General features: G+C 44.6%; 1 protein-coding gene across 1 annotated transcript in view; it reads left to right on the top strand.

Annotated features, from left to right (window-relative positions):
- The first annotated feature begins 2,848 nt into the window (after nucleotides 1-2,848).
- The window catches only part of KIAA1549L (KIAA1549 like), a 129,260-nt gene continuing 107,077 nt past the window's right edge, over nucleotides 2,849-25,031 (top strand). Inside the window, exon 1 of the mRNA XM_088175743.1 lies at nucleotides 2,849-3,017. Within this exon, the coding sequence (XP_088031869.1) occupies nucleotides 2,849-3,017 (169 nt within the window). The remainder of the gene's footprint in view (nucleotides 3,018-25,031) is intronic.

Below are 25,031 nucleotides of genomic sequence, written 5' to 3'. Positions count from 1 at the left end.
TGGTGATGGTGGTGGAGTCACATTCATCACTGCAGCTCATGCACACTGTGAGTCCAGCTCCTGTAGTGGACTGAGGCAGCACAAATCCAAGTTTTGGGAGGGCTGTGAGCAGTGCTGCTCCCCACTCGAGAGCTGTGACTTCCCTGCTGATGTTCAGCAGGTGGTGTCTGGAGCAGTGCAGAGCTCTGGGAGCACCAGGGAGAGGCTGCAGCCCCTCCTGCCTCTCCCACACTGTGCCTGTCCTGCTGTGCAGGAAGGCTTATTAAGTCATGGGTAAGGTTTGACGGTGATTAATGTTAATTATGTCTTCCTGCCTTTCACCTGTAGGAAGGAAGTTGTATTTTCTGTCTCAGGAGAGGTGGGTTTGTGCTCTAAGCGGGTTCAGATAATTCTACCTGCCCTTGTCCTGGGGAAAACGCTGAATATTCTTTGTTAGAATCATAAAGATTTATACTGAGAAGCTGAAATACACATTACAGAATGGATTCTTCTCCTTTGACCCTGAAATGGCAGGTTAGGAGCACCTACACCTGGTTGGCAGAGATGCCTGGAGGCTGCACTCCATTCTGTGGTTGTATTTGGGGAGTGAGATGTCCATCAGAATGAAAAATGCCAACTGTTCTGTTGCAAAGAGATGCCATGGCCTGCCACCAGCTTGACAGAGAAGTCACAGGTGGCCACAGTCACTTCTCATCCGTGGATGAGATCTTTATTTTACGGGTTCCCTCATAAAAAGAAGCAGGACTCGGAATGCTTGTAGTAGGTCTAGTGCAAGCAAGGCAATTTTGGATCTGGACAAAAGAAACCCAACCCAAACAGGATTAGGAAAGTTAAGTTTAGGAAGTAGCTAACTACCATTGCTTGGTAAATCCCCAGCGATTTTTCACTAGCTGTAAAAGATCCATTCCTCATTCTGGAAAATAACCCATTTTTAAAATTCTTCCAAATAACAACTCTATCTGCTACTTATATTTTATACATAATACACGCACACGCACACTGTAATGGAAAATGAAGAGAACATCACAATACTTAAGAACTAGACTGAAAAAAGTGCTGTCAAAATTAGCTTGTTGATGGCTCTATTACAAAGCCGAGTTAGGACAAAATCTAGAAAAATACGAAAATGATGAAACGATGTTTGTGCAGGGCTCCCTGGCGGTGCCAGCAGAGGGCCCTGCACTAAACGTGCTGGCCCTGGATTAAGGCGAGTGATGAGCAAGCTCCATTTCACTATAATAATCATAAACTGCCATCTTTGCTCTGGGTAATCTCTAGCAGTCATCAAGGGGAAGCTAATTAGTGATTTGGGGGAAAAGTAAAACGGCGGAAATGAGGCAGCATTATCGTGTTGGTGACACCGGGAGTGTGCTGAAGCAGCCAGATAAATGTGTAATTATGGGTTGTCAGGGCTTTGGGTGCTGCCAGCTGGGTACCAGGGTGTCAAGCTGTGGCTGGCCCATGCCGAGGCTTGCTCGCCCTCAAACCTGACTTCTAAGAATTTCTCAGCACGACAACTTCCAGCAGAGCCGAATTGCTGGGAAGCTGGGAGAGCTTTCCTGCAGGTAAACAACGCTGCAGCCTTTCAGGATCAGCTCTGGGGGTCCTGGAGCGTGGTGTGCCCCAAAAACACCTTTGCACTGCTCCCCCTCCCACCGTCACCTCCTGCCGCCCGCAGGTATGGTCTGGAACGGAAAGAATTCGTGCATGCAGTTCAGGAAAGAGGCGATACCAGAATAAAGAATTCACGGTGCCTCTGCTGCGAGTAGGACTTGGAGAAAACACTAAACCCAGTGCTGGGTGTGACTGAGGCAGCAGCCGGGGCTCACCCTCTGTGTCCATGTAACACATTTCATGCGCTCCGTGTTGATCTCCCGGTGTACCTTAGAGCAAAACAGAGAGGAACCTCTGCCTTGGAGCTTCCCTTTGAGTCTGGATGTCTGAGCCCCATCCCAGCCAGGGAGGGAGTGATGGAGCGAGGACCAGAGAAGACCTCTGCTCTGGTGGCTGAGGACGCAGCTGCCAGTTTGGTCACCTCCTGCGGTACACTCGAGCTTCTTTATTCTCAGAGCTGCTTCTGCGCTTGCAGAAATGCTGCCAGTGGTGATCGGCGCTGTGGCAGGGCTTGGGCTGCTTTGCCAAGAGGAGCTGCTGGCTGGGGCTTGGGATAACGAGGGACATCTTTGGAGATGTCCCGGCCGGGCGACTCCCAGGTCGGCACATCAGCGGACAGTGAAGGGTTCCCACCCTCAGTGAGCAGAGAGGGACTTTTAGCCTCTCCAGGTTTTTAGCGAGCGGGCTCCGTTTACACCCAAAGGTAGTGCCGGGCACAATCGCTCCAAAATCACATCAGGGAGGTGACAGATCCCCGAGAGCCGCTGCGGGGCCGCTGTGCCCCCGCTGTGCCCCGGCGGGCGGGGACCGAGCCCGCGGCCGCTCCGCGCTGCTGCCCCGGCCCCGGTAGAGCGCGGGGGGCGGCGGAGAGGTCCCAGTGGCACCGGAGGGGTCCCCGTGGTACCGGAGCGGTCCCCGTGGTGGCGGAGGGGTCCCCGTGGTGGCGGAGGGGTCCCCGCCGCCCCGGCAGCGCCGCCCCCGCTCCCGCCTCCCCGCGCTCGGAGGGCGGGGAGCGGGGCCGGCGCTGGCGGCGCCGAGAGCCCTTTGTGAAGAGCGGGTGAAGCTCCGTTCCGAGGCGCCGCCGAGCATCCCCGGCCCCGCGTCCCGCGGCGTGCGGGCAGAGGCGCGGGCGGCATGCGGGGCCCCCGCTCCGCCCCCTCCGCCGCCGCCCGCCTGCGGAGCCGCCGCTCCAGAGCCCGGCCGGCCATGGGCAGCGCTGCCCGCTGAGCGCGGGATGCGGAGCGGGGCGCGCCCCGCGGGGCCCCGGGCGCTGCCCGGCCCCGCTCCCCCGCGCAGCTCCCGGCCCGCGGGCGGCGGAGCGGGCCCGGCCGGGGCCGCCGTGGCCCTCCTGCTGCTCGCCCTCGTCGTCGCCGTCCTGCCGAGCCGTGCCCGCGCCGAGCCGGGTAAGCAGCAGCGCGGGGGCGCGGGGCCGTCACCGCCCTGGCCGCGGGCTCCGGGGCTGCTGCGGCGGGGCCGGGTCCGAGCCGAGCTCCGGGGATCGCGGCTGGAGCGTGGAGCCTGCCCGGTGCCCGGCACCGCCGGCAGCGGGGAGCAGCCGGGCGCTTCTCTTTGTCTGCAGCATCCTTTTTCACTGCCGGCGGAACAGAGGCTGCTCTGTGCACGGGGGATGCTCGGGGCTTTTTTTGTGCCTTTTCCCGAGACAGCCAGCGCTGCCATCACCCGCGGGCTGCCTGGCTGGCGCATTTCCTATGGGACGGGGCACTTGGGTTAGGTCTTGCTCCTCGCCGAGAAAGGGACGGGCAGAGGCTTTTGTTAAACCAGAGGACCAATTCTAGTGATTCTGTGTATGTGTGTGTGGTGGGGAGGAGGGGAAGATAAGGAGGGGTTAGGAGAGGGCAAGCTCTGCTGAGATCTGAGCGCTACATCTCAAATGCAGCTGAAAGCTCCGACAATTTCTGGGCTGTATTTTTCCTCTCTCCCTGGACTTTTTGAGTCGGGCAGTGTCCTGTGCTCTCCAGACTTCTGACAGCAGTGGATATACTCGGTGACCTCAATGCAGAAACGGTTACTGTTGCTGGCAGTTATTGTATGTGCCAGATAGAGATGCCGAATATAATTCTGAGGCTATGCTAAAGGAGGCTAAAATTGATACAGGGCTAGATTATTCCTATGGATTTAAGAAAGGACTAGGGACGTGAGTCCACCTTTTGAAGCTGTTAACATGTATGTTCAGCAATGGTATACAATTGATGCCAGTTTTACAGCCATAGCATAATAAGGTTCGTCGTCTGCAGGTTGTAGGTTGGTGGAACAGTGCCTCTTACTGCATTACTTGTGCTGGGCATGTAAATACCACAGTCTGATTTACCTCTGTAAGACAAATGGACCCATGATCCGAGCAATGGCTAATTTTTTACCTTTGCTTGTGAAGTCAGTCTAGATTTCACAGGAATTCTCGCACCACATCTGAGCTATGAGATGTGTTCCTTCACTTGGAGGTAGCCAGGCTCTCAGAGCTCAGTTGCCAAAGCTGGGATATTTCTGACAATGCAACAAGACACCTCTTCACGCTCCAGGGTGAGATTCAAGAATAGGATGAAAAGTGTTAATATTCTGTTTCTTCCTTTGTGGTCTGCATGTACTTATGGCACAGCCATGATCTCATTTGTAAGTGAAGAAATCCAGTAGAGTTAAAAACATATTTGTAGGTATCTCATAGCCAACAGCTTGGAAAAGAGAAAAAGAGGTGAGAAGCAACAACGGTGCCAAGCCAAAGGGCATAATCACAGTGTACACAGCCCACACAGTGGAAAATACTGTCGCTGATAGGCTTTGCCTGGGAATTTTAGATTATTGGGTAGTTACATGGAGATACTAAACATAATTTGTTGTACTTGATAGCTTTGAGCTTTACAGCTGAAATTGCAAATAAAACTTTACTGCTCCTGTGCCGTGTTGATCGCTAGATATGATTGCTGAGGTGCATAAATTGGATGTCAATTAACCTGAAAAGCTCTGCCTGCCAGAGGCGTAGAGCACAGGCAGTGCTGCCTCCCACTGGAGTCAGCAGCAAAACTGACGTGGTGGAGCAAAATTTTCAGTCAAGAACAAAACTTGCGTCTAAGAATGTTTATAAAGAGCAGTCTAGGCCTGGATTTTGCTCATTTTGGTGATTACTACAGGAATGTGTGTGATTAATAGAGCTGATCTACTGCCACGGAGTCCAAGTGGTGATACAGGATGAGTAAACACAGGGAACAGCACTTGTCATGCACCATTTTTACTACAGCTTCCTCCACTGGGCAATATTTGCCTCTCTGGGTAAATAATATCTGTGCAGATGCACCCACTCATGGATAAATGCTCCAAGTCTTCTTTTGGTTTTGTGGGCAACACGTGGCATCACAGTGTGTGAAGACAAAGCAGGGAACCAGGAGCATGGAGGGAAGAACCTGTTTAATTCTGGTGCTGCTGCTTCAGAAGACAATTCAAAATTTTCCTGATCCCTGAGATCAACCATATTTCCTTAGACTTCAACAAAAATTCAACACAAAGGGTGACAATCTCCTTGAAGAGAGATCCTGGCAGGATGAGCACTGGGTTTCCAGCTGTTGGGAACAGAGAGATCTCTGCTCTGCTTCTCTCTGTGTTAGGGCTCAGAGCCAGACCTCAGTGCTGGTCAGTGCCCTGGGACACTCTCACCATGGACTGCAGAGTGATTAGGTTTCAAACGTCAGATAAGACGTTTTATTCGAGGTTTCACAAGTATTTTATGCCCAGTGACATGCAGAGTTAATAATTAATTTCCACAGTATGTCACCCCTAGGACCACTGCCCGAGTTCAGGTTGCAAACAAACTTACATTGCCCACCATAATCAGGATTATAGAATGGTCAGTGCAGAAATTAGGTTGAAATGAACATATCTGTCATGAAAGAAAGAAATAAAGCACCAGAAATCAAAGGAGAGAATGTGAGGGTTTGGGTTGACTCTCATCATGCTGCAGCCAGGTAGAACTCACCCATAACCCAGAGGTGTGAGCTGTGGGCAGCCATTTCCCCTGGGAGGAGAGGAGAGACCCAGTTTTGAAAGCAGCTGCTGAAAGCTGCTCTGGTGTTGGTGGAGCATCTCTCCGGACAATACCTGTGGCACTATTGTTTGGGTAAAACAGAGGGAAGGGCACATTGCTGATGAGATTAATCAGCTAATCAGAGGGACTGCAGTGGGGGGCCTGTGGAAATAAAATTTTCAGAAACAATAAAATATACCTTTTACGTTTTGAATCATCCTTTGTGCTTGCTCGTGTAGCCTGTTTGAATGACAAACTTGCCAGGGAAAGGTCCATTTCTCCCTGTGTTGGCTGAACACCAGCACAGTGAGATCTCACCTTAATTAACAATGATTTCACAAACAATGAGGACACCTCCAGCGCCGTGGCTGCTTCTCGCAGCTGGAGCTTTGATTGAACAATTCGGAGAGTGCTCCGTGCCAGCTGCTAACTTGCCAGTGCCACCTCCCACAGACCACGGCTCCCGATGGATGGCAGCTCCCTGAGCGCTGCCTCGCTGCCTCCCAGCTCCGGGAACCCCCCAAAAATCTCCAGAACTGGTGCAGCTGGATGTGCTCAGGTCGGTTCTCAGTGCCAAAGGAGCTGCTGCAGGGCTGGGGGCTGTGAGCACACGGCTCCTTCCCTACACCCAGCTCTGCACCATGGACAGGGATGAGGATGTCGAGGAAGGCATCCTCCCTCTCCTGTGGTTGCTCCCCACAAATACCAGAAGAAGATCAATAGTTTCAGTCAGTCATGTTGCTCTTTCAATGTTCTGATCACCCCAACAGAGCAAAATGTGTGCAGCCATCTCAGGTACCCTGTGGAAGAGCAGTGAAAAGTTCCAGTTCTGCCTCATTTCAGTCAAATCAGAGCAGGGATCTGCAGCAAGGGCTGAAGGATGGGATACTTTGGGTGCTTCTTTGGCAGGATTTGAGGTTTTGATGGATTTGCTTGGCATGGATCCTCCAGCCATGAGTTACATTCCTCTACTGCATTCCTGGATCTGAGCTGACAATAAATAACCAGCTGACAATAAATAACCTGGTTTTAATATAGATAGAGAATGTTCTAAATTCATAAATACTGAAACCATCCTGAAGAAGCTGTTCTCTGTAGATTAAGACAAGCAAGCAGCTCAGAGTAGGTTGAGAGGTATCCATGTTTCCCCTGTAGGAAATGCTGACTGGCTGTTTAAGGCCTATGGTAAAACAACTTTTAAATCTTATTTTCTGACATGTTCACTCACCCAGTAGCATATTGTATCCTCCTAGTCTTCACTGGGCTGTTTTTAAAAATCTTTTACACTTGCTTGAGGTCAGGCCAATGAACAAGAGGAAGGGCACTGTGAGTAATTTTGTGTTTATGTTACTTTCTTAGTCATGTGGGAAAGGTTGTTTCTGCTGCAGTAAATACTGATCATGTTTGCAGATGAATTTAGGCTTCAATGTCCAAACATGTCAGCACTTCATTAAAAAAGAAATGAGTATTTTGGTGGTTATTTACTGTTCTCACTCCCTTCTGCTAAGTCCAGTGGAGGAACCACTGCACTTCCTCAGCTGACCTGCCTTTTACTGCTAAGCCAGCAAGGTGGGGTAGCACTGAGGGGCTTTGGACAGGGCATTTCTCAGCTCAAACAGCACACAGATAAACTTCCAGTGAGGGTATTTAATTAGAAGTTAGTGGATATTAACTAGATATTAATCTAGAATATAGAATTAATTAGACACTATATATTGTAATACATTATTATGTAATATTTTCTAATGTGTAATTAATATATTGAAATAATGATTACTTTTAAGAGCACATATAGCAGAATGTAACACACATATTTCTACTTGATCTGGAGGTTAAATCAGAAGATATACCATCCTGCATTCTGGGAGCAGGAGGAAAGAAGGAAAAATGAAAGAACATTCAAAGATGAAAACAATAAAAACCCAGACTCATAGGACAGTGGCCATTTCCATGTTTGCTCCACTGTACATTACTGCAGATATGTGTCTACAACACCTTGCCTGTCATTTTAGCACCTGTTAGCAACCTCTTTAGGGAAATGCTCCAGCTGATTCCTACTGACTTTGAATGGGAAGAATACGTGGGAGAAATTACAGCAAAATCTGTGCAAGTCTGGGCCTCCAATTTTCAGGTATTATCCTCAGGTTTGGTGCGTCAGCAGGGGAGCAGCTGTAGCTCTTCATCTGAAATTTCTCCTGAATTGCCCTCATGTGTCTGCATTTCCCTTGTTATGGCTGGAAAGCCTCTGTGCACACTGCAGAGATTTTGGTTGCTCTCTAGGAAAGTCTTTGTGTATGAGGTTCCCACTGGGTGTGCTTTCCTCAGTGCTCCTGCACATGGGTGGTGATAAAACCTTCCTGGAGGGAGCCGAGGCAAACTGCAATCCATCTGTATCCCAGGTAATAAAAAAGCAGCAGAAATCTCCTGCACCACTCTGCTGCTCAGTGATGTGATGATCTCACTGCAGTGTCTTCAGCTGAAAAGATGGGAAAAGTCTTTAAACAAATTGGTGCCCTGCTTTGAGAGGTATGGATTTTGTAAATTAAACCTGGTATAGTTCCTAGCTAGGCTAACACAAGATTGATACATAAATGCATGTCATTCACAAGGCTAAGAGACTGCTTTTTAAGTGTTGCTAAGACAAGAAAAAGGCTAAGCATTGAGATGAATGGAAATCAAAATGTCAAAAAACCCCCTAGATTCCAAAGGAATGGGAAACAAAGATGTATTGGTTTTCTGTACTATTTCTTAAACAATGAAATAACTGACACCAGCAAAATATTTTGGCAACCAATGTAAATATGGTAAGAAAAGAGTTGAAATATGGAAATTTATCTGAGGAAGCAGTTTCTTACCAGATAGCTGTTCTTTGTTTTGAAAATAATGAAAATGATTTAGCTTATGTGATGTTCTTTGTCACTCAAGTTCTAAAAAACTAATTTAAAAGAGACCATTACAGACTTGACAAGTTTCTTCCTTTGTGTAGTTTTCCTTTAATCTGATGAGTAGCTTTGGCAGATGAATGTGTCATTAGTGAAAAATTGGATTTTTATTGGGGTCATGGCTAATCAGGACAGTTTTCTGTCATTGTCTTAGAGGAGAGGTCTTGAAGCTGAAATTTTTAGGGCTAGTTTTCAAAAATTCTTAAAATGGAAGGTTTTTTATTTTATTTAGCATATTCTGGTCTGGTCTTCCATGATACTGTAAATTTCAAAGTACTTCTGTGACCTTGTGGTCTTGGCTGAGTGTTTTTAAGACTGCTGCAGACTTGGCTGTTGTAGCTGTCCAGTATTCTCTGATGTGTTTGTCTGAATTTCCTGGTGCTCACCAATTCTGAAAGTCTCAAACCCTGATGTGTGGTTTTCTTTGTTTGTTTATTTGGTTGCTATTTTTAAATTTGTTTGTTTGTTTTTTCGCTGAGTGTAGCTGCTGAATTAGATACACATAAAAGTAGACTTGGAAAAAAAAAACCCTGTCCACTGTTGGCTGTCAGTTCATAAACAGACAAGAGCTCTCATAGTGGATACTACAGGGATGTTTCCAAAGCTGCAGCCTCCTGAATTTATCACTATATTTCCCTGTGCAAAGTTTGGAATCTAAAATGTTTGACTTTATTGGACTGTTAGAGCTTGACCTCTAAATTGTCTACAGGCAATGATCTCTTGCTAAATAAGTAAGTGGGAGTGTTGATTAGACATTTTATGAGGTGTTCTTTGTGGCTCTCCTGCTATTAAAAAAACCATTATTTTCTATGTATACGTTTTCTTTAGCTATTGCAACACCTATGAAAAGATTATGGACTCCTGTCACATAATTAACATGAAGTTATTGAGTTATTTTCAAAGGAATTTCACCAGATTATCACCTACCAGGTCCTCTTTGTGTGGTACTGAGTGAAATCAAACCTTTGTGTTTTACTGAGAGTCCATGCACAAAAATGTTGTTGACCAGCTGGGGTTACCTCTGAGCACATGGAGCTTTCCCTCCAGTAATCCCATAAATCCCATATCCAAAGGAATAAATAAGTGTAAGCTGGAGAAGGGTACTGGGTGGACATCAGAAAGAGAACAGAGCACAGGAAAAGTTTTTCTGGTAAAACATTTCCGGGCATTTAGGTCACAAAGGAGCTGCTGGTGTCAAATTTGCCTTCAGAGTAACGTGAGCCATAAGTTCTCTCTTTCTTTTAGTGACTGATGCCTGTGTGGCACAGCTGCTTTTGCTTTGAGCTCTCAGAGGGTTCCAATAAAGGTGTATTTCCCCAATCTTCCATCATCCTTGTGACTCCTCTTTGAGGAGTTTTCAGTCTGCTGTCCCTCCAAGCTGCTCTGGTGCTCCTGGCTCACCAGCAATGGCCATCAGCAGCAGTGTCACATGTGATACAAGTTTTTGTTGTGGTGCTGGTCTTCCCAAATATAAAAGTTGAATTAAGGTTACTTCTGTAGTGGTGTCCATTGATCTGATTATTCATCTCTGCTTCCAAGACTTACCTTTTTTTTTTTTAGAACAAATCTCTGCAGACTTTGGTGGAATTTAGAGAAGCAAGATTAATGACCCTGCAGCTCAAGTGCTTCTCCTGCTTGTGGGAGCTGCTCAGCAGCCACAGCTCTCCATCACAGCTGCCCTCATGGACACTCTCACCCTATAAAATCAGTCTCCAGTCCTTATTTCCAAATGTGTGGTCTGGTGCTTAATTGCATCTGCTGAGCTCCATTGTTCCTCACCTCCCCACTTGTCATCTGAGAACTTTTATCAGATAGTTTTGGCTTCCTCCTGACAAAGATGTTGGCTGCAAGGCTGTGAATCAGTCCCCATGTGAGTCTATTAAAAGCACTGCTGCTCAATTTAATCATTTAAAGTCTATTGCATAGGCACCGTATCAATTTTATGTTTTATTAATCAAAATGTGAGATATAAAGTCAAATGCCTCGATGAAATTTAAGAATACTAGATCAAAAATTTAGTCGAATAGAAATATAAAATGAATTTAAAGTGGGTCATTGTCCATAAAAATTCAATCCTGGGCATTAATTATTCCATCCTCTTTTTGTTCCATCATCAATCAAATCCTTTCTCAGCTAATCCAGTCTATCATTGTCATCAATATCAAAATCTCTATTTGACAGTTCTCATTTACCCTGTTTAAATGTCACAATACTGTAGAACAAAAGTAAATATTGTTCTTTGTTTGATTTGTCTCCTAGCACTAGCAATAAGGAGACAATCAACAATTGAGGGGAAAAAAACCCAACAAAGCCTTGTTCCAGAGCAGTCAGTGATGCTTCACTCTCCCTCTGCCTGTTGGACTCTTCCTTTGGCTTCCTCTGCTCTGCAGCCTTGGTGCCCTAGGCAGGAGAAGGAATGGCATCTTGATATTAATCTTCTTTTTGTCCTCTAAAAGGCCCCAAGTCAGCTGCTGCAATTAATGAAACCCTTGGAATGCTTGGAGGGAAGCACGTCTAATGCTTATCTGAAATTACACTCCAGCCCTCCAAGGTGCTGCAGAAAACTCATCCCTGCTGGATGGGCTGCCTGGACAACGTGAGTTCTGCTGAAAAACCAACAGCTTGTTTGAAAAAAAAAAAAAATTCAGTGGTGAATTAAAAGTAATAGATAATGGGAGCAGGACTGAGATAATACTGCCTGGAATATTCAAAGTTTATCAGATATTTCAATATAGCCAATATTTTCTGATAATTAATGCAGATAATTAAAATCACCCCAAAGAAATAATCTTACAGCAGTGCATTCTCAGAATGCAGTGTGTTTTTCACAGTATTAACTTCAGGCTACAATAATGTAGCATATTGTGCAGAGTCTGTGTGGGGCAGATTTCTGCAGCTATTATTACAGCTGTCCAATCAAGGAAATCTCTCTGTATAATTTCTGCAATTATTTAACTGCTAATTTGATTCTAAAATTGTCTTTCTAGGCAATTATTGCTGAAATCAATGCCATCTACTCGTGCAGGCAGAGCAAAATTCTTAACGCTGTAGCCAGCCTAAATTCACTGAATTGATGCTGAAATGCTTCAAGTGCTTGGGCATTTCCATGGCTAATGAGGTGTCACCAGGAGTGTCTTGACTCTGAGGTCTGGGCTGGTTAGGGGAGGGATGGTGGGGACATCAGTGGGTGGGCACTGAGTCCGAGCACTGAGCTGGGTCTCAAGAATGGATTTAGGCTCCTCTAAGTCTGTAGGGATCCAGCTGTGGAGAGGTTTTCAGAGGTTTTCAGGATTTTGCTTGTTTGTTCTGCAGTAATGACAAAGGGAAAAGGTGAAACCAGTATGGAGAGCATCAAGTATAGAAGATGACACTGATGCTCTCCTAAAGGGCAGGCTCAAACAAACTGAAGTTGCCATTTTAAGGTGCCCAGCAAATTGCACTGCTCATCTCTTGAGCCCTTCAGTGACTGGGACCATGTAAATAAATAAAATTTATCTGGAAGATAAATAACTGCAGTGTGGTATTTGAGTCATCTGTGCCTTCTTAAAATTGGTTTTCCCCCTTCAGTAAAGGGCAGGTCTTTCCAGGAGATGTAATTGTTAGCCAGACAACAGAGTGTGAAGTTACCTGTGTTAGTTAAACTGGTGTAGTGCTGAGACATCTCTGCCTCTGCTCTGTGTGAGTGTGACATTTTCAGGAATGCTGTGAACTTTATTCCAGTTCAGAGTGGTGCACAGTTGTTGTTTTGATGCTGTTGATTTCTCTCTCCAGAAAGAAGAAAGAAATACAGTGATATGTTTATAAGTCTTGTCACTCTTTTATTTTGTGGTGGTTTTTTTTAATTTTTTTTTTGTTTGTTTGTTTGTTTGTTTTTTTTTTTGTTTTTAAATCCAAATACATTTTTGTTGAGAGTAAAGACAAGTATATTGATTTATCCTCCTCTTTAGAAAAAGTCTATAGTCTCTCTTGTTTTCTTTGCTTTTGTAGAAATCTAGTTTGGGAGTAATTAACCTGAAAAGTGCCTAGATCTTACCTCACATCCTCTACCAGTTAAAAAGTCAGTCACATTGTGTGTGTGAAAGGTGCTGCAAGCAGCAAATTCCACTTTTTCAGTATCTTTGTGTCTAACTGGGTGTTTCAGCACATCTTGATAGAAATAACTTGGTTTTGCCTCTTAAGCACTCAATGGGTGCCTCTGCAAACAAAGATTTATTAATTACAGAGCACCTTCCTCTTTTAACAGACTTTTTAATATCAGAGTAAGTTATTGTTTCTCTTCAATACTATTTAAACGTGTGAAAAGTTATACAAAAATGATAGCAATTAAATAATGAAAAGTTATGTCTTTTATTTCTCTATTTCTGTATGAAGTAAGACTTAGCCCCGAGTAACACTTAGAATTCTTTTGCTATATCAGTACTTTTCCCAGTGATAATATTGGCATTTGTTCTTGTAAATAACTGAAGGATTGCTATTTTAGCTGATGCCACAGTCTCCTTAGGGAAACGACTTTTTGTGAATATTAACATTGCACCTTTGATAATTTTCATGTCTAAAAGGGGAACATAATCTCAATTTGGATCACAGAAAGGTTTTATATTTAATACAAGTGGATTCTTGCGACTGAGGTGGCAATATGATTTGGGAAACTTAGAATAAATGGAGTTTTATGTAAGAATTCATTTTTTTTTTAATTCCTAAAATGTTTACTGACAGTGTTGATAGAGTGGCATTTAGATGAGGTTTCTGCTGTGTATTTTTGCCAGTGGGGTGCAATAGGGATTATTTTAAAATTCTTCCCAACCTGTACATATCCCATTGTGTGCTAAAAATTGTTCTTAGGAATATTTTTAGGCTCACTGGGTAAGCTTCCCTTGCCAGAAAAACCATGTAGTATTCAAGAGGGGAGAGACAGTGAAGTCACTTAAGGAAATATCTCCTGTGGGTGCCCCAGCAAGGAGTTTGTGTTCCTGTTTTGTGTTCTCTCAGCTGGAAAAGCAGGGGAAGTTCTTAATCTCCTTGAGGAAACAGAGGATTGACATCCCATGGTCCCCACCAAGCCTGTCCCCACTGGGCAGTGGCTGTGGCACAGGGAGCTTTGGGTTCATCTGGAGGTTTTCAGCTCTTCTCTGAGGTTTCCATGTTGGGAATTGTGCTGCATGTGTTGTGCCCTTAGTTTTGTGGGGTTTCTGGGTAGCAGGCACTTCCTGCATGGACTCCAAGCTAACATTCCTCAAGTACAGGGTGGGCATGTGTCCAACACGTCTGGTCCTCACTGGGGCGTGCAAATGTCTGAAAGGCTTTAGCTAAACTCTGCCTGGGTCTTGCTGCATGGCTCCTGCTGGCAGAGCTGCTCAGAGATGCCATTATGTACACTTATTCATGCCATCAGCTCTGCAGAATTAATGTACTCTGAGGAGTGTCTGTGCCTGCCACACCAACAGCAGTATTTACATTTGGTGAGCTCAGGCTTCTGCAATCCACACTGTTGCACATTTGGCTTCCAAAATGTCATGAATTGCAGGAGCATCACCAGTGCAGAGTCAGTGATACACTCATAGAGCTTGCTGTATTAAACCCCATTTCTTTATGTGGTGGAAGCCTGAAGCCTGGGAGTTTTGAGCTTTCTGTGCTTTCTGGCACTGACCCCCAGTAGAACACTGCTTTGGACCTGAAGCCTTGGAGAAGGCTTCCAAAATTGAGTGCTAGAACTGGAATCACGGGTGTGTAGTTTGAATAGAAATGTGTAACATCACATGGTGAAGGGTTTGGAATTTGGAATTTTAGAATATAATAATAGGTATGGGACAATATGGAGGTTCTGGGGCATTGCCTCTTCTTTCTTGTTTCTTCTTCTTCTTGGGTTTGGGTAGTATTGTTTAATTGGATAGAGGATGCTGCACTGCAGGCCACAGGTGTGTGGTCATTGGGTCAAAAGTAAAAATAATGGTGCTAGCTTTTAATTAGACTGTTTGGTTTAAAAAGACCTTGCAATGAGCGAGGTAGAGCTCCATTTTTTCACTTTTAGCTTGTTAGCTGGAAGTGCTGTAGCATTCACTGTACTATAGATAAGAATTAACAAACAACTGAGCCCAAACACGAAACTTTGTCTCTTGTGCTTCAATCCCGACTCTGACTGAAGGCAGAGAAAAAAGAAGATAAAAATCTAATATTTATGTGTTTTTGGGAAACAGTGGTCATGGGGTAGTTTCTAAATCCAGAGGAGAGGGAGGGCCCCAATCCATTTTTCTGTGACGTGTTTCCTTACCTGTGGTTGCTTTTGCTGAGTTATTATCAAAGTAAAGCATCAAATTTTCATCTTCACTTTTTAATGTTAGCTTGGCTTGACTCAGATCAGACAATCTGCGTGGTCCCAGTGCTATATCCCTGCTCAAATTTAGTGTTTGCCATCCCAGTGTGACAGCCCTCTTTGGGGAGGATTTGCAGCAGAGGCAGTACAGATGTATTTCTCCTCAGTGCCACCTGCCAGCCCTGACACTGTCTGAAGGCAGCAGGCCACCAACCTGCCACCAACATGGTGATGTCAAACACCTCCATAACACCCTGAGAGGCTGCTCCTTTCCTGGCATCACAGCTCTCCATTTTGTCTTTGTGTTTGTTCTTTGACTCCGGCAGAAACGCACTGTGCATTTCTAAATTGTTGTTTTTATCTAATTGTTTTTAATAGTTGTTTCTTTCAGGCCAGCTGATTCATACACTTTCCTGAGCAGTTAATTTGGTTTCTGCATTAATTCCATATCAAGGAGTAATTAGAATAGACAAAGAAAGAATAAGTAGGACTGAAGTTATGAAACAAAACTGCCATGTGAATTTATTGCCCGTGGTTCTTTGGGACCCAGTCATCTGCTACAACTTCTTTTAATAGCTCCTTCTGACTTTAATGTGATCAAAACAAATGTAGCATTTTGTTCTTGACTTCCATTTGGATTCTGCTGCTCAGTGGTTGGCACAGAACCCATGGAAAGGGTGGGAGCACTGACCCTGAAGCTTGGAGCACCCAAAGCATCAGGGATGCAGAGCCTGCCTGCAGCCCTGGGGTACACGGTTCTCTGCCCTCGGGCAGCTCCCTGCCCGATGGTGCTGGCAGAAATCTTTTACAAAAACGATTCTGACTTCTCTGGGATTTTGCAAATGCATTGATTTTTGATACCATTTGATAGTGCAAGAAACACGAGGTAACATTTCAAAATAATTTGGTTGCTTTCCTAGGGAAAAAAAAACTAAAGCCATGGATTTTACCTTTCTCTTCTCAGTCCATTTGGAAGATTGACAAAGTACAACCTTTCTCAGGAACTTTTTAATCCTTTGGCCAGTTTCCATCAAGTTTGCCAGAGATAGAGTTGTCTGCTGTCTCAGGTTCTTCCTGCTTTCATAACATTCCGTGCCTGCAGAGATGGAGGGGAGCTGATAACAAATGCTGGGCTGTTATCTGCCATTTCCTGATGCTCCCAAGCAGCACAAGTGTGATGGAGCAGCTGTCTCAGGTGGCACACAGGGAGCCTGGACATGGGGAAGGGCTGGGAGCTCTGGGGACAGTGTGGGGGTGCTGGCATGGAAGAGGGGAAGGGGCTCCCAAGGTTGGGGGGGGAGCGCTGGATTCCTCTGCTAGGGATGAACTTCCCCATCAATTCCTGTTTTATTGTGGCAGAGGGGCACTGGCCTGTGCCCTGACCCTGGCAAACAAATTTGAATTTGGCCATGGTGCTGGATGGGGAGCCAGGAGCCACTTCTGGGTGTAGGGACAGAGAGGGGTGACAAGTCTGTCACCCCTGCCTCCACTTCCCAAACAACCACCATGGGTGCAGCTGCAAAGGCATTACTGGCACAGCTGCTGTTTCATTCCTCCAACACATGGTACCAAGAAATACAAATTGTTTCTTAAAAGGTCTGACCTATTTCTCCAGGCTTTTCTCATTTGAAACAAAACTCCTGTCAGCGCTGGCTCTTGTTTACACAAACACATGTACACATGCAATAGTCCTCTTTAATTCCACAAGCATTATCCTGCTGAGTGCTCCCTTGCAGCTCTGGGTCCTGCACTTATCACCGTGGCAATAATTTGAAATTTTCAGCAGTTTTCCACAGTGTGATTGTCAAGAAACCCCCCCAAAACCAAACAACCATTCCAAACTCTCTCAGTGCACATTTCAAAGACACAAAATTATATTTTGTCTTCCAAAATATCTTGCATTTAAGTTATCAAGTGTCAAACACTCAAATTTCTCAAAATAAACTTTAGTGGTTTTTTTTCCTCTGAGAGATTATTCAAAAATTGCTGAACTAACTGATATCATGTTTTTGGGTAATCCCATGAAGAGGTGATGCAAATCACTGGTGCTCAGCCATTTCTTTGGAGAAAGAGAGTAAAGAGTACATGCTGCAGTGGGGAGTTTTCAGATCAGTGATTACATTATCACAAAGTGTGATTTAAGCTTTTATGGTAAAACAAGATGAAATTAACATAAACTTTGGTTCAAAAATAGCAATATGTTCCAGTTGGAGCTTTCAGAAAATGCTCAGAAGTAAATAGCAAGTCGGGCTCTTGGAAGCTTCTCTTGCTCATCCCAGTTGCTGCCTCCTGGAATGAAGCTAAAACCTGCTCATCACTCCTTGGTAGCTGGGTCAGGGCTTGTGAAGGTGCTCCCATGGTTACAGGAGTGAAAAGGGAGGATCCCAGCAGGAAGTCATCCCTATTTTGAGTTTGCTGAACTCTGCCTGGAATTCTCTGGATGTGACAACCTAGTGCAGCACCTGTGTGGTTCCTCCCTGTGTCCTGATATTGGTGTTTTAGCTGATGGAGTGCTGCTCCTCATTGGTGGGTGGAACATTACAACTAAGATTTACATCAAGGCTTTCATGAGCGACTAGCTGAGGTTTTACAGCATCCTATTTCTTGTCATTTTTGCCCTTTTGTCAAAGGAAAAAAACCCAAGCCATTATAAGCATACAGGGATTTCTAAAGGCTCAGTTTTAAGCACCATAGGCAGCAGGGTTCAGTCATTTTCAGTGAGTCAGTAGTACCAGAGCTGGCTGCTGAGAGCTACAGAGGCATTTGGGTGCCTGCAGTTGCAGATGGGAGCCTGCAAGATCACTGGGGGAATTCAGACACTTTTTTTTTTTTTTTTTTTTTTTTAATTGCACTGCCTCTTCCAGGGGCTGGTGGCTCCTCAAGTGAGTAGGTGTTAGCTGGCAGCTCCTGCAAGTCTTACGAGGCACTTACATGCCTCATTTGTAAATCTGCCCCTGAGGCACTTGTGATGAATTGTTCCAAGCTCTGTATTAGTTTCGTGTTTGTTTTGTCATCTGTGCAGGCACTGCCTGCTCTGGTTTGTTTGCAAGGTTATGTATTGCAGGTCATTCTTTCAGTAGCTTTCGCTCTGCTCAAAATCTCTTTACTTGCCTTTGGTGTTGAACATAAAGCACCAGCTCTTCGTGTCGCTAGTACTTAAAGAATTAAAAATAGCTGGCACACACCAGCGTTAATTTTGCAGCAGTTAAGCAGAGCTGATGCAAGGTGCTTGGGCTATTCAGTGCTGCCTGTGAGCAAAGACTGCTGCTTACTTCTGACTCTGACTTATGGCTCTCAAGAGGCACAAATCCCCTTTTAAAGGTGAAAGAATCTTTGCCCTGTGCGTGTGTTCATATGTGTTTCATGCTCTTTCATGTGGCAAGGAATGTTTTGGTAGCTGTGCTAGACTGGAATATTAAGTAAATGTATGTGACTGTATGTCTTGTATGTAAATGCATGTATGTGCTTTTCTGAATCCCTGCTTTGCCCTCCATGTTTCTGTAAGGCTAGCATCTGTTTATCTGAAGGTGATATCTTTAGAGTTGCTTGAATATATATATGATATCTTTAGAGTTTTCACGAATATTTGATCCAATACAGGGTGCCCAGCTCTGTGATTTATGTTAATGAATTAACAATCGCTGCAATTTCAGAATATATGAAAGAAATGGAAACTAGCTCCCTCCCTATATTTATTTCCTCAAATTTGTATTCACTGCTGATTTGCATTTGACTCGAGAGCCACCCACACTGCTCCACACAGGTTGGTGTAGCTGGGGAGGGCTCTGCAGCACAGCAGTCTCCTCCTCACTCTGGCTGTGGGTGCAGATCTGCCTTCCCCCTGCAGTGAGGAGCAGGGATGCCACCAGGGTTACACCTCTGCCTGACACCCGGCTGGGATGTTAAATTGGACAGGCTGCAGGATTTCTTCATGTTTTTGGGGTATTTAACCTCACACTGCTTCTTTGCCTCTGCAGACTCTGTCTTCTTTCCAAACTCCCCTTTAGATCCTCCACACACAACTGCATCAGGCACCTGCCCAGTGAGAGCCGGGCAGAATGCTGGAAATCATCACACCAGAACAGCCCTTTCACAAAGCTGTCCTGGAAACTGGGGAGGACTGGGGAAGCCTTGCAGCCTCTGCTCCCTGCAGCACACATTGCACACCCAGAGCTGGTGGAATAACAGCAGCACTGCAGCCCCAAAGGTGCCACACACGCTCTGCAGGTGTGCTGTGACCTGGGCATGGCCGCACAGGGGATGTGCACATTTCCAGGGTGGCTCCCTGTGCCACTGCTCTCGCTGGTGCTCAGCAGTGGGAGGGATGTGACAGGAGCATGGGAAGGTGACACGTTTGTTCCAGGAGGTGGATGGACACCCCTGTTCATCCTGACTGCCCAGCTCTCTGGGCATCTCCATCACTGCCTTTGCTTCATGAGCAACGAGCATATTAAAATTCTTTAGCCTGAAAATATGAATGGAGTTTTTTGCAATCATGAATTACCATTCCTGGAGGTGATCAAGGTAGTGAATAGAGACTCACTACTGGCTCTTTTCATTTATTTGTATTTATTTGCTACATATCTCTGTAAACCACTGACTGCTGTACAAATACCAGGCTCGAAGGTCACCTTTCCCCAACAGCTCATAATGCTCCTGTGTCCTGCTCAGCCCCCTGCTGATGGGCAAAGCCTTCTGTGCTGCTTTGGGCTTAATCTGGAGTAGTTTTCCTCTTCCATCCAACTTCCCAAATTATCTATGGATGTTTTGTCCCATACAGGCAACACAGTTCCTAGATCAGGTGATCAGGAATGAAATGTGAAGATCTTCTGGCACCACAAAACTGGATTTTGCTCCCTTTCCCCAGACATGCATTCTCTGCTGATGAAAGCTTTTGCAAGTGAGAAAATGTCTGTCTTCCACTTTTCCTAGCTGGAAGTGCAGCCAATTTACTTCAGGGAGTTGCATGGGGCATTTTTTAATTAATCCTGTCTGTAAATGTTGACATTGCATTACATGATTGGGATAATGGGTACTAAACTCAGTAGCTCAGGGTTGTTTTCCAATTATCATTTTGCAAACATAAAGGAGAGGAGTACAGTGAGGTTCTCCAAAAATGCCTTCTGTTATGCCAAGGTAATATTTTTCTATCAGACCTCTTCCATAAACCTTCTTCCATTACCACCTTCTACTTTTTTGGCATTCCTAATTCTTGGGGAATTACTGAATTCTACGTGGTTCTTGTAAAACATGATGTTAAGGTAGGCTGCTACTTATCCTCAAATCTGCTGGATTAGGGCTTGCAGGGTTTCCAAACTGTGTGAACATAGTTTAAATCTTGATAGTGAACACTGAGCAGAATCTGTCAGTCAGCAGTGAAAAGAAGTCAGCACTTTATTACTTAGAGCACTGAAAGTAATTCAATGAAATTAACAGAAAAAGCCAATTATATCAAATTGCTATGGCAGATATTTGGACTGAAAGTGCAGTGTAATAAACTCATATTCATATCAAAATGGGAAATCATATGTAGTGTAGGGCTAATCATTAATTATTTTTGCATCTTTAATGAGCTCATTTCTAAATGAACGTAGTGATTTCACAGCAGTGTTGATTTTCCTCACCTGCAGAGAACTGACTGTGTTATTAATGTCATTTATGAGCAGTGTTACACTAATGCCTCAAGGTGTACAATGGCAGTGTTCCTGTTATTAATGGTTTATGGCATCAGGAAGTCTGGGCTTGATTCACACCTGGTAATTTTTTGTCAGAACACAGGATGCCTGTTTTTGTACTCTCTTCTTTGAACCTCTCAGCTCATTTGTCCTCTAAAGGGGCTCAGTGAGTGGAGGGAGAATGTGGAACGAGGCACCTGAAGCATCTTCCATTAACTTCTCTCCAGCTGAAGTGTGCTCATTATGGGATAGTTTCTGCATTGCAAGCAGAATTCATTTGCTGTTAATTTATTGGAAATGGCTGAATATTGCTGATCAGGGTAGGAGGAGCCTCCATGTGACTGTTTTTGTTGAATTGCTGTTGACACACTCCAGTTTGGTCCTAGCACTCCAATGGTGCATCATGATTTACTAACTCTTACCTTTACATATCTAGCAGAATTCCCTGTTACAGCAATTAAATAAGGAGCTATTATTGTGCCATGTATGCTGATAATTAAGTGATGAGGTGACTGGATTTTAAGTTTCAAGTGTAACCAGTGCAATTTACAGTTCACACTAAAGCTCACTAGTTATAGCCAAGGTAAGGAGTTTTTAATGGTTGCTTGGGTAAATCATCTTTTTTTCTTGCTTGGGCAGTGTTACCAGACAGCATTTCAGATTGTGGAGTAAAATCACTTCATGACCTGCCCTTTATGGTCATGTTCTTGGAAAGAATCTCACCTTAATGAGAAATACTCAGGTCTGGGAACCATTTGGTGGTGAGGGGAAGCTGTTGGTTTTTATTGGTGTGTAATCAGAATAAATGCACTGACACAGCAGTGATGCTGCAAGGAGGGCACAGAAATCTGGAAATAGGGAAATGTTGCTTTTGAATACCTACAGAATAGTCTTTAATTTCATAGTCTCTTTTCTTACTTATTTTTAAAGCCCTTGAAAGTTTTTATCTATTTTGGTAAATAATGGATCAAAACCTAGGAATGAGCAAGGGCTGTTATCAGTGAGAGCACTGTCTCAGCTGTAGGATTTGGAAGATGATTTTTGCTGTGGAGAACAAATGCAGAAAGGGAAAGGCTCTTGGGACAAGGCAGCTGCCATGGGCTTGGTGCTTTAGGATGCAGAGTGAGCACAAGAGGGTTTGTTCACGATGCTAATGCAAAATGTTTCAAATCAAATTTGAGTTTACCCTTTTCCCTGAGTGTCTAGTTTGAGAAATCTGGGGCCTGATTTAGAATATGTGATGAGAAGAGGGAGTTTTGACAATGCTGCCAAATTCTAACAGGTCTTTAGAATGAGTGAATTGTCATTTTTCAGAGGCTTGTAATGAGTAGATTTGGCTGGATAATCATAGGGACAGTAAATGACACATTTCTGTATTTCACACTCCTGCTCAGAAGAATTTGTATACTTGTATTTCTCAAAGAAAGAGCTGCAGGAATTTCTGTGAGGACAGAATAGCAAATTTCATCCTGAATTTTCTTTTCTAAAAAAAACCAACCCCGTAATCTGTTTTATTGAAAACCCACATCCCTTTATCTCCAGGTCTGATTTAAGGATCATCTCTGCATAAAACCTCCTCTTGAATATTCCAGTTTAGAAAGCAGAAAGAAGTGAAAATAGGGCATTATGGAAAGAATTCAGCTGCAGGAGTCCCTTCCAGGGGTGCCTCTGACACGGCCCCTCCTGTCACATCCACAGTGCCACGATCAAAGCTGCAGGTGAGATCTGGGAACTGAACTCACCTGTCCCAGTCCACTACATCAGCACTGGGGGATTTCTTGCCTTCCCTTCTTTTTAAGTCCTCAGTGGGTTGTGATTTGTGGTGCTTTATTGAGAGGGTTTCACAGCACGGGCTCTGGTTTCAGAGGGAAATGCTCATTCCCCCCTAAAGGAGCTGCCAAGACAGGTACCTGGCAGGATGCAACGTGGCAAAACGACTTCAGTCTTGAAATGGTAATAAATATTTACAGCTATTTCTCCAGAGCTCCTCAGTATTGATAAAATGAACAAGTCTAATTAAGGAATGTCTGCTGAGGCTGTGGTGACTCAGCCACTGGTGCAATAACAGAGGAGCAGAGACATTTTCCTTCCCTGCTTGGAAGGTGTTCCTCCTGTGGTTTTGTGGCAGGAGTTGGCACCATTTGGGCTGCCCCTCACCTGTGCACCTCCTGTTGCATCAAAAGCTTGCATCAGCCCCTTTTTGGATGTGTAGCCATTGCTTTTATGACATTTTACTTTGAAAATGTCTAGCTCATAGTGAACAATTCTCCAGTGGCAGTTGGCTGTGCTCAGATCACACAATTTTAGTTCATTATTGAGAGTGTGACCATCACCTGCAGTGCTTGCAGGGGTAGCACTGGTGCTGATCAAAGCACCTGCCCAGCTGTAAAATGTGCTGTGCAGTCCCAGCCTTGTTAGTCTGAGTTTTGGAGTGAGTGATAACTGAACACTGCTCTTGACCTGGATTTCTGGGATAACAAACCTCAGGAGAACACGCCTATAGAATTTTAGATGGGTGTGATTGGTGGGTTTTATAGAAATGAGACTTCCTTTTAAAATCTCTACAGCTCAGCAGAGAGCACTCTGTGAATTTCTACAGGGTCATTGGAGAGTTCCACAGAAATTTGTTGAATTTCATAGTACTTCATCGTAAAAAACAAAAATAGTTTATAACCTCAGCTTACTCATTGTGCCATTCTCATTGGCAGAAAAAACCTATTTTACTGTGGGGGTGGTCAAATATATACAACAATATATACATTGGTCATATATATTAAACATATATACAACACTGCACAGAGGCTGAGGTGATGGTTTACAAAACCCCTTCAGGAAGGAGAACTTTAGTCAGGTAAAACAGGGGTGGTGTCAGCCATGAACACCCTGCATGGTGCCAGGATCTCAGCCACAACAGCAGGGCTTCTGCTGCCTTGCTTGGGGGAAGGCAATAATGAAGAAACAGCTTCAAAATGGCTCAGGAGAGCAGTAGATGGCAGAAGGCAGAGGTAGGAGAAGTAGTCAGCACGTTGATAACACAAGGTTTTTGTCTAAAATGATGTCTAAAGAAGATTGCATCTGCCAGCAAGGAAGAATTGAACTAATTGTTCAGAAACATGGACCACCTACTCACTTTGCCCTGCCCTGCCAGGAGCTTGGCCCTGTGTGACACAGGGGAGCATTGTGCCTTCTCCAGCAGCTGCACTGGCCAAGTCCACCTTTTTGTGAAGACCTGAGATTACCAAACACATTTTTTTCCTCCAAAGAGGGGAGAGAAGCACTAAAGGTTTTCCAGGAAGATATGAGTCAAATACAAGAAGCAAGGTTTCCCCAGAATGGATACACCTGTGGGAAATAGGCTTTGAAGATGTGACCAGGTTATGAAGAATTTTTTACAAACAGCATTATAGATGACAATTTCAGTTTAGATGTCTCTGTTGTAGCCGTGAGAAATCAGGAGCCTTTGGCACAAAAAAAAGCCCCGAAGCACTAAATTGTTCCATTAAACTCTATGGGCATCCTAAATTAAGCAGGTCAGCTCATTTCAGACATAAATTTATAACACCACACCTGAAAGCTTTTGCAGAATTGGAGGTCACCCACAAAACAAAATGACACAAAGTGTGGAACTTAAAAACCACAGAATCAGTGCAGGAGCTAAGCTTGAAAACCAGGGTACCATGGTAGGTATTTTGAATGTGGAGAAGGATGGAGGTGTGCTTTTAGAACTGCTAGAGTGAAACAGACACCTGAAACTGGCCATATCTGATTTTATTATTATGGGCCCAGCTTTTATCTGTGATTAGACTAAAGAAAGGTAGAGTTTTATATACAGCTCCCAACATAATCAATATTTGCATTCAAATTCATCCCTTCAGCTCCCTTCCTAATGGTTTAATTCAACTCACCTTGAATCCTATGCAGTTCCATGGAGGTAAAATTCAGCCTTGCAGCTTCATTTTCACCATCCATACACATACAGGAATTCTTCCACAGGGTTTCTAATTTACACTGGAAGTATCCCTGTGTGATTTGGCTGAGACCATTAGAAAGAAAGGCAGTGAAAAATTAAGTCTGAAACGAGCTGACCTGCTTACCTCTGATATGTTATATTTACAGGCTCTGACAAAGGAACAGTTAAATAAGACACAGTTTATTGTATCAATCACTAATGAACAGTTTCCTAACGATTTCAACGTGGGTCATTACACAGAGTGATCCAGTGGCACAATAAAAACTAGCATCAGCAAAAGTGAGCAGGGAGGGAAGGAGATGGTGCTGCTGCCTTGCAGCAAATTGGCTCTGCTCAGGCATTTTGTGATGCTGCTCACAGGGCTCTGAAAGGGATCCTGAGGTTCAGGTTAAGGTGCAGTGCAGAAATGTGACAGTTTTATTGGCAGGTAAAGCACCTGTGTTTAGGTGTTTTTGTTGTATTGTGGTTTCCTGGAGCCGCTATTGCCAGT

The sequence above is a fragment of the Sturnus vulgaris genome, chromosome 18 (genome assembly GCF_052056855.1).
Source record: "Sturnus vulgaris isolate bStuVul1 chromosome 18, bStuVul1.hap1, whole genome shotgun sequence".
NCBI lineage: Eukaryota > Metazoa > Chordata > Aves > Passeriformes > Sturnidae > Sturnus > Sturnus vulgaris.
This window is presented reverse-complemented; position numbering and strand designations above follow the sequence as displayed.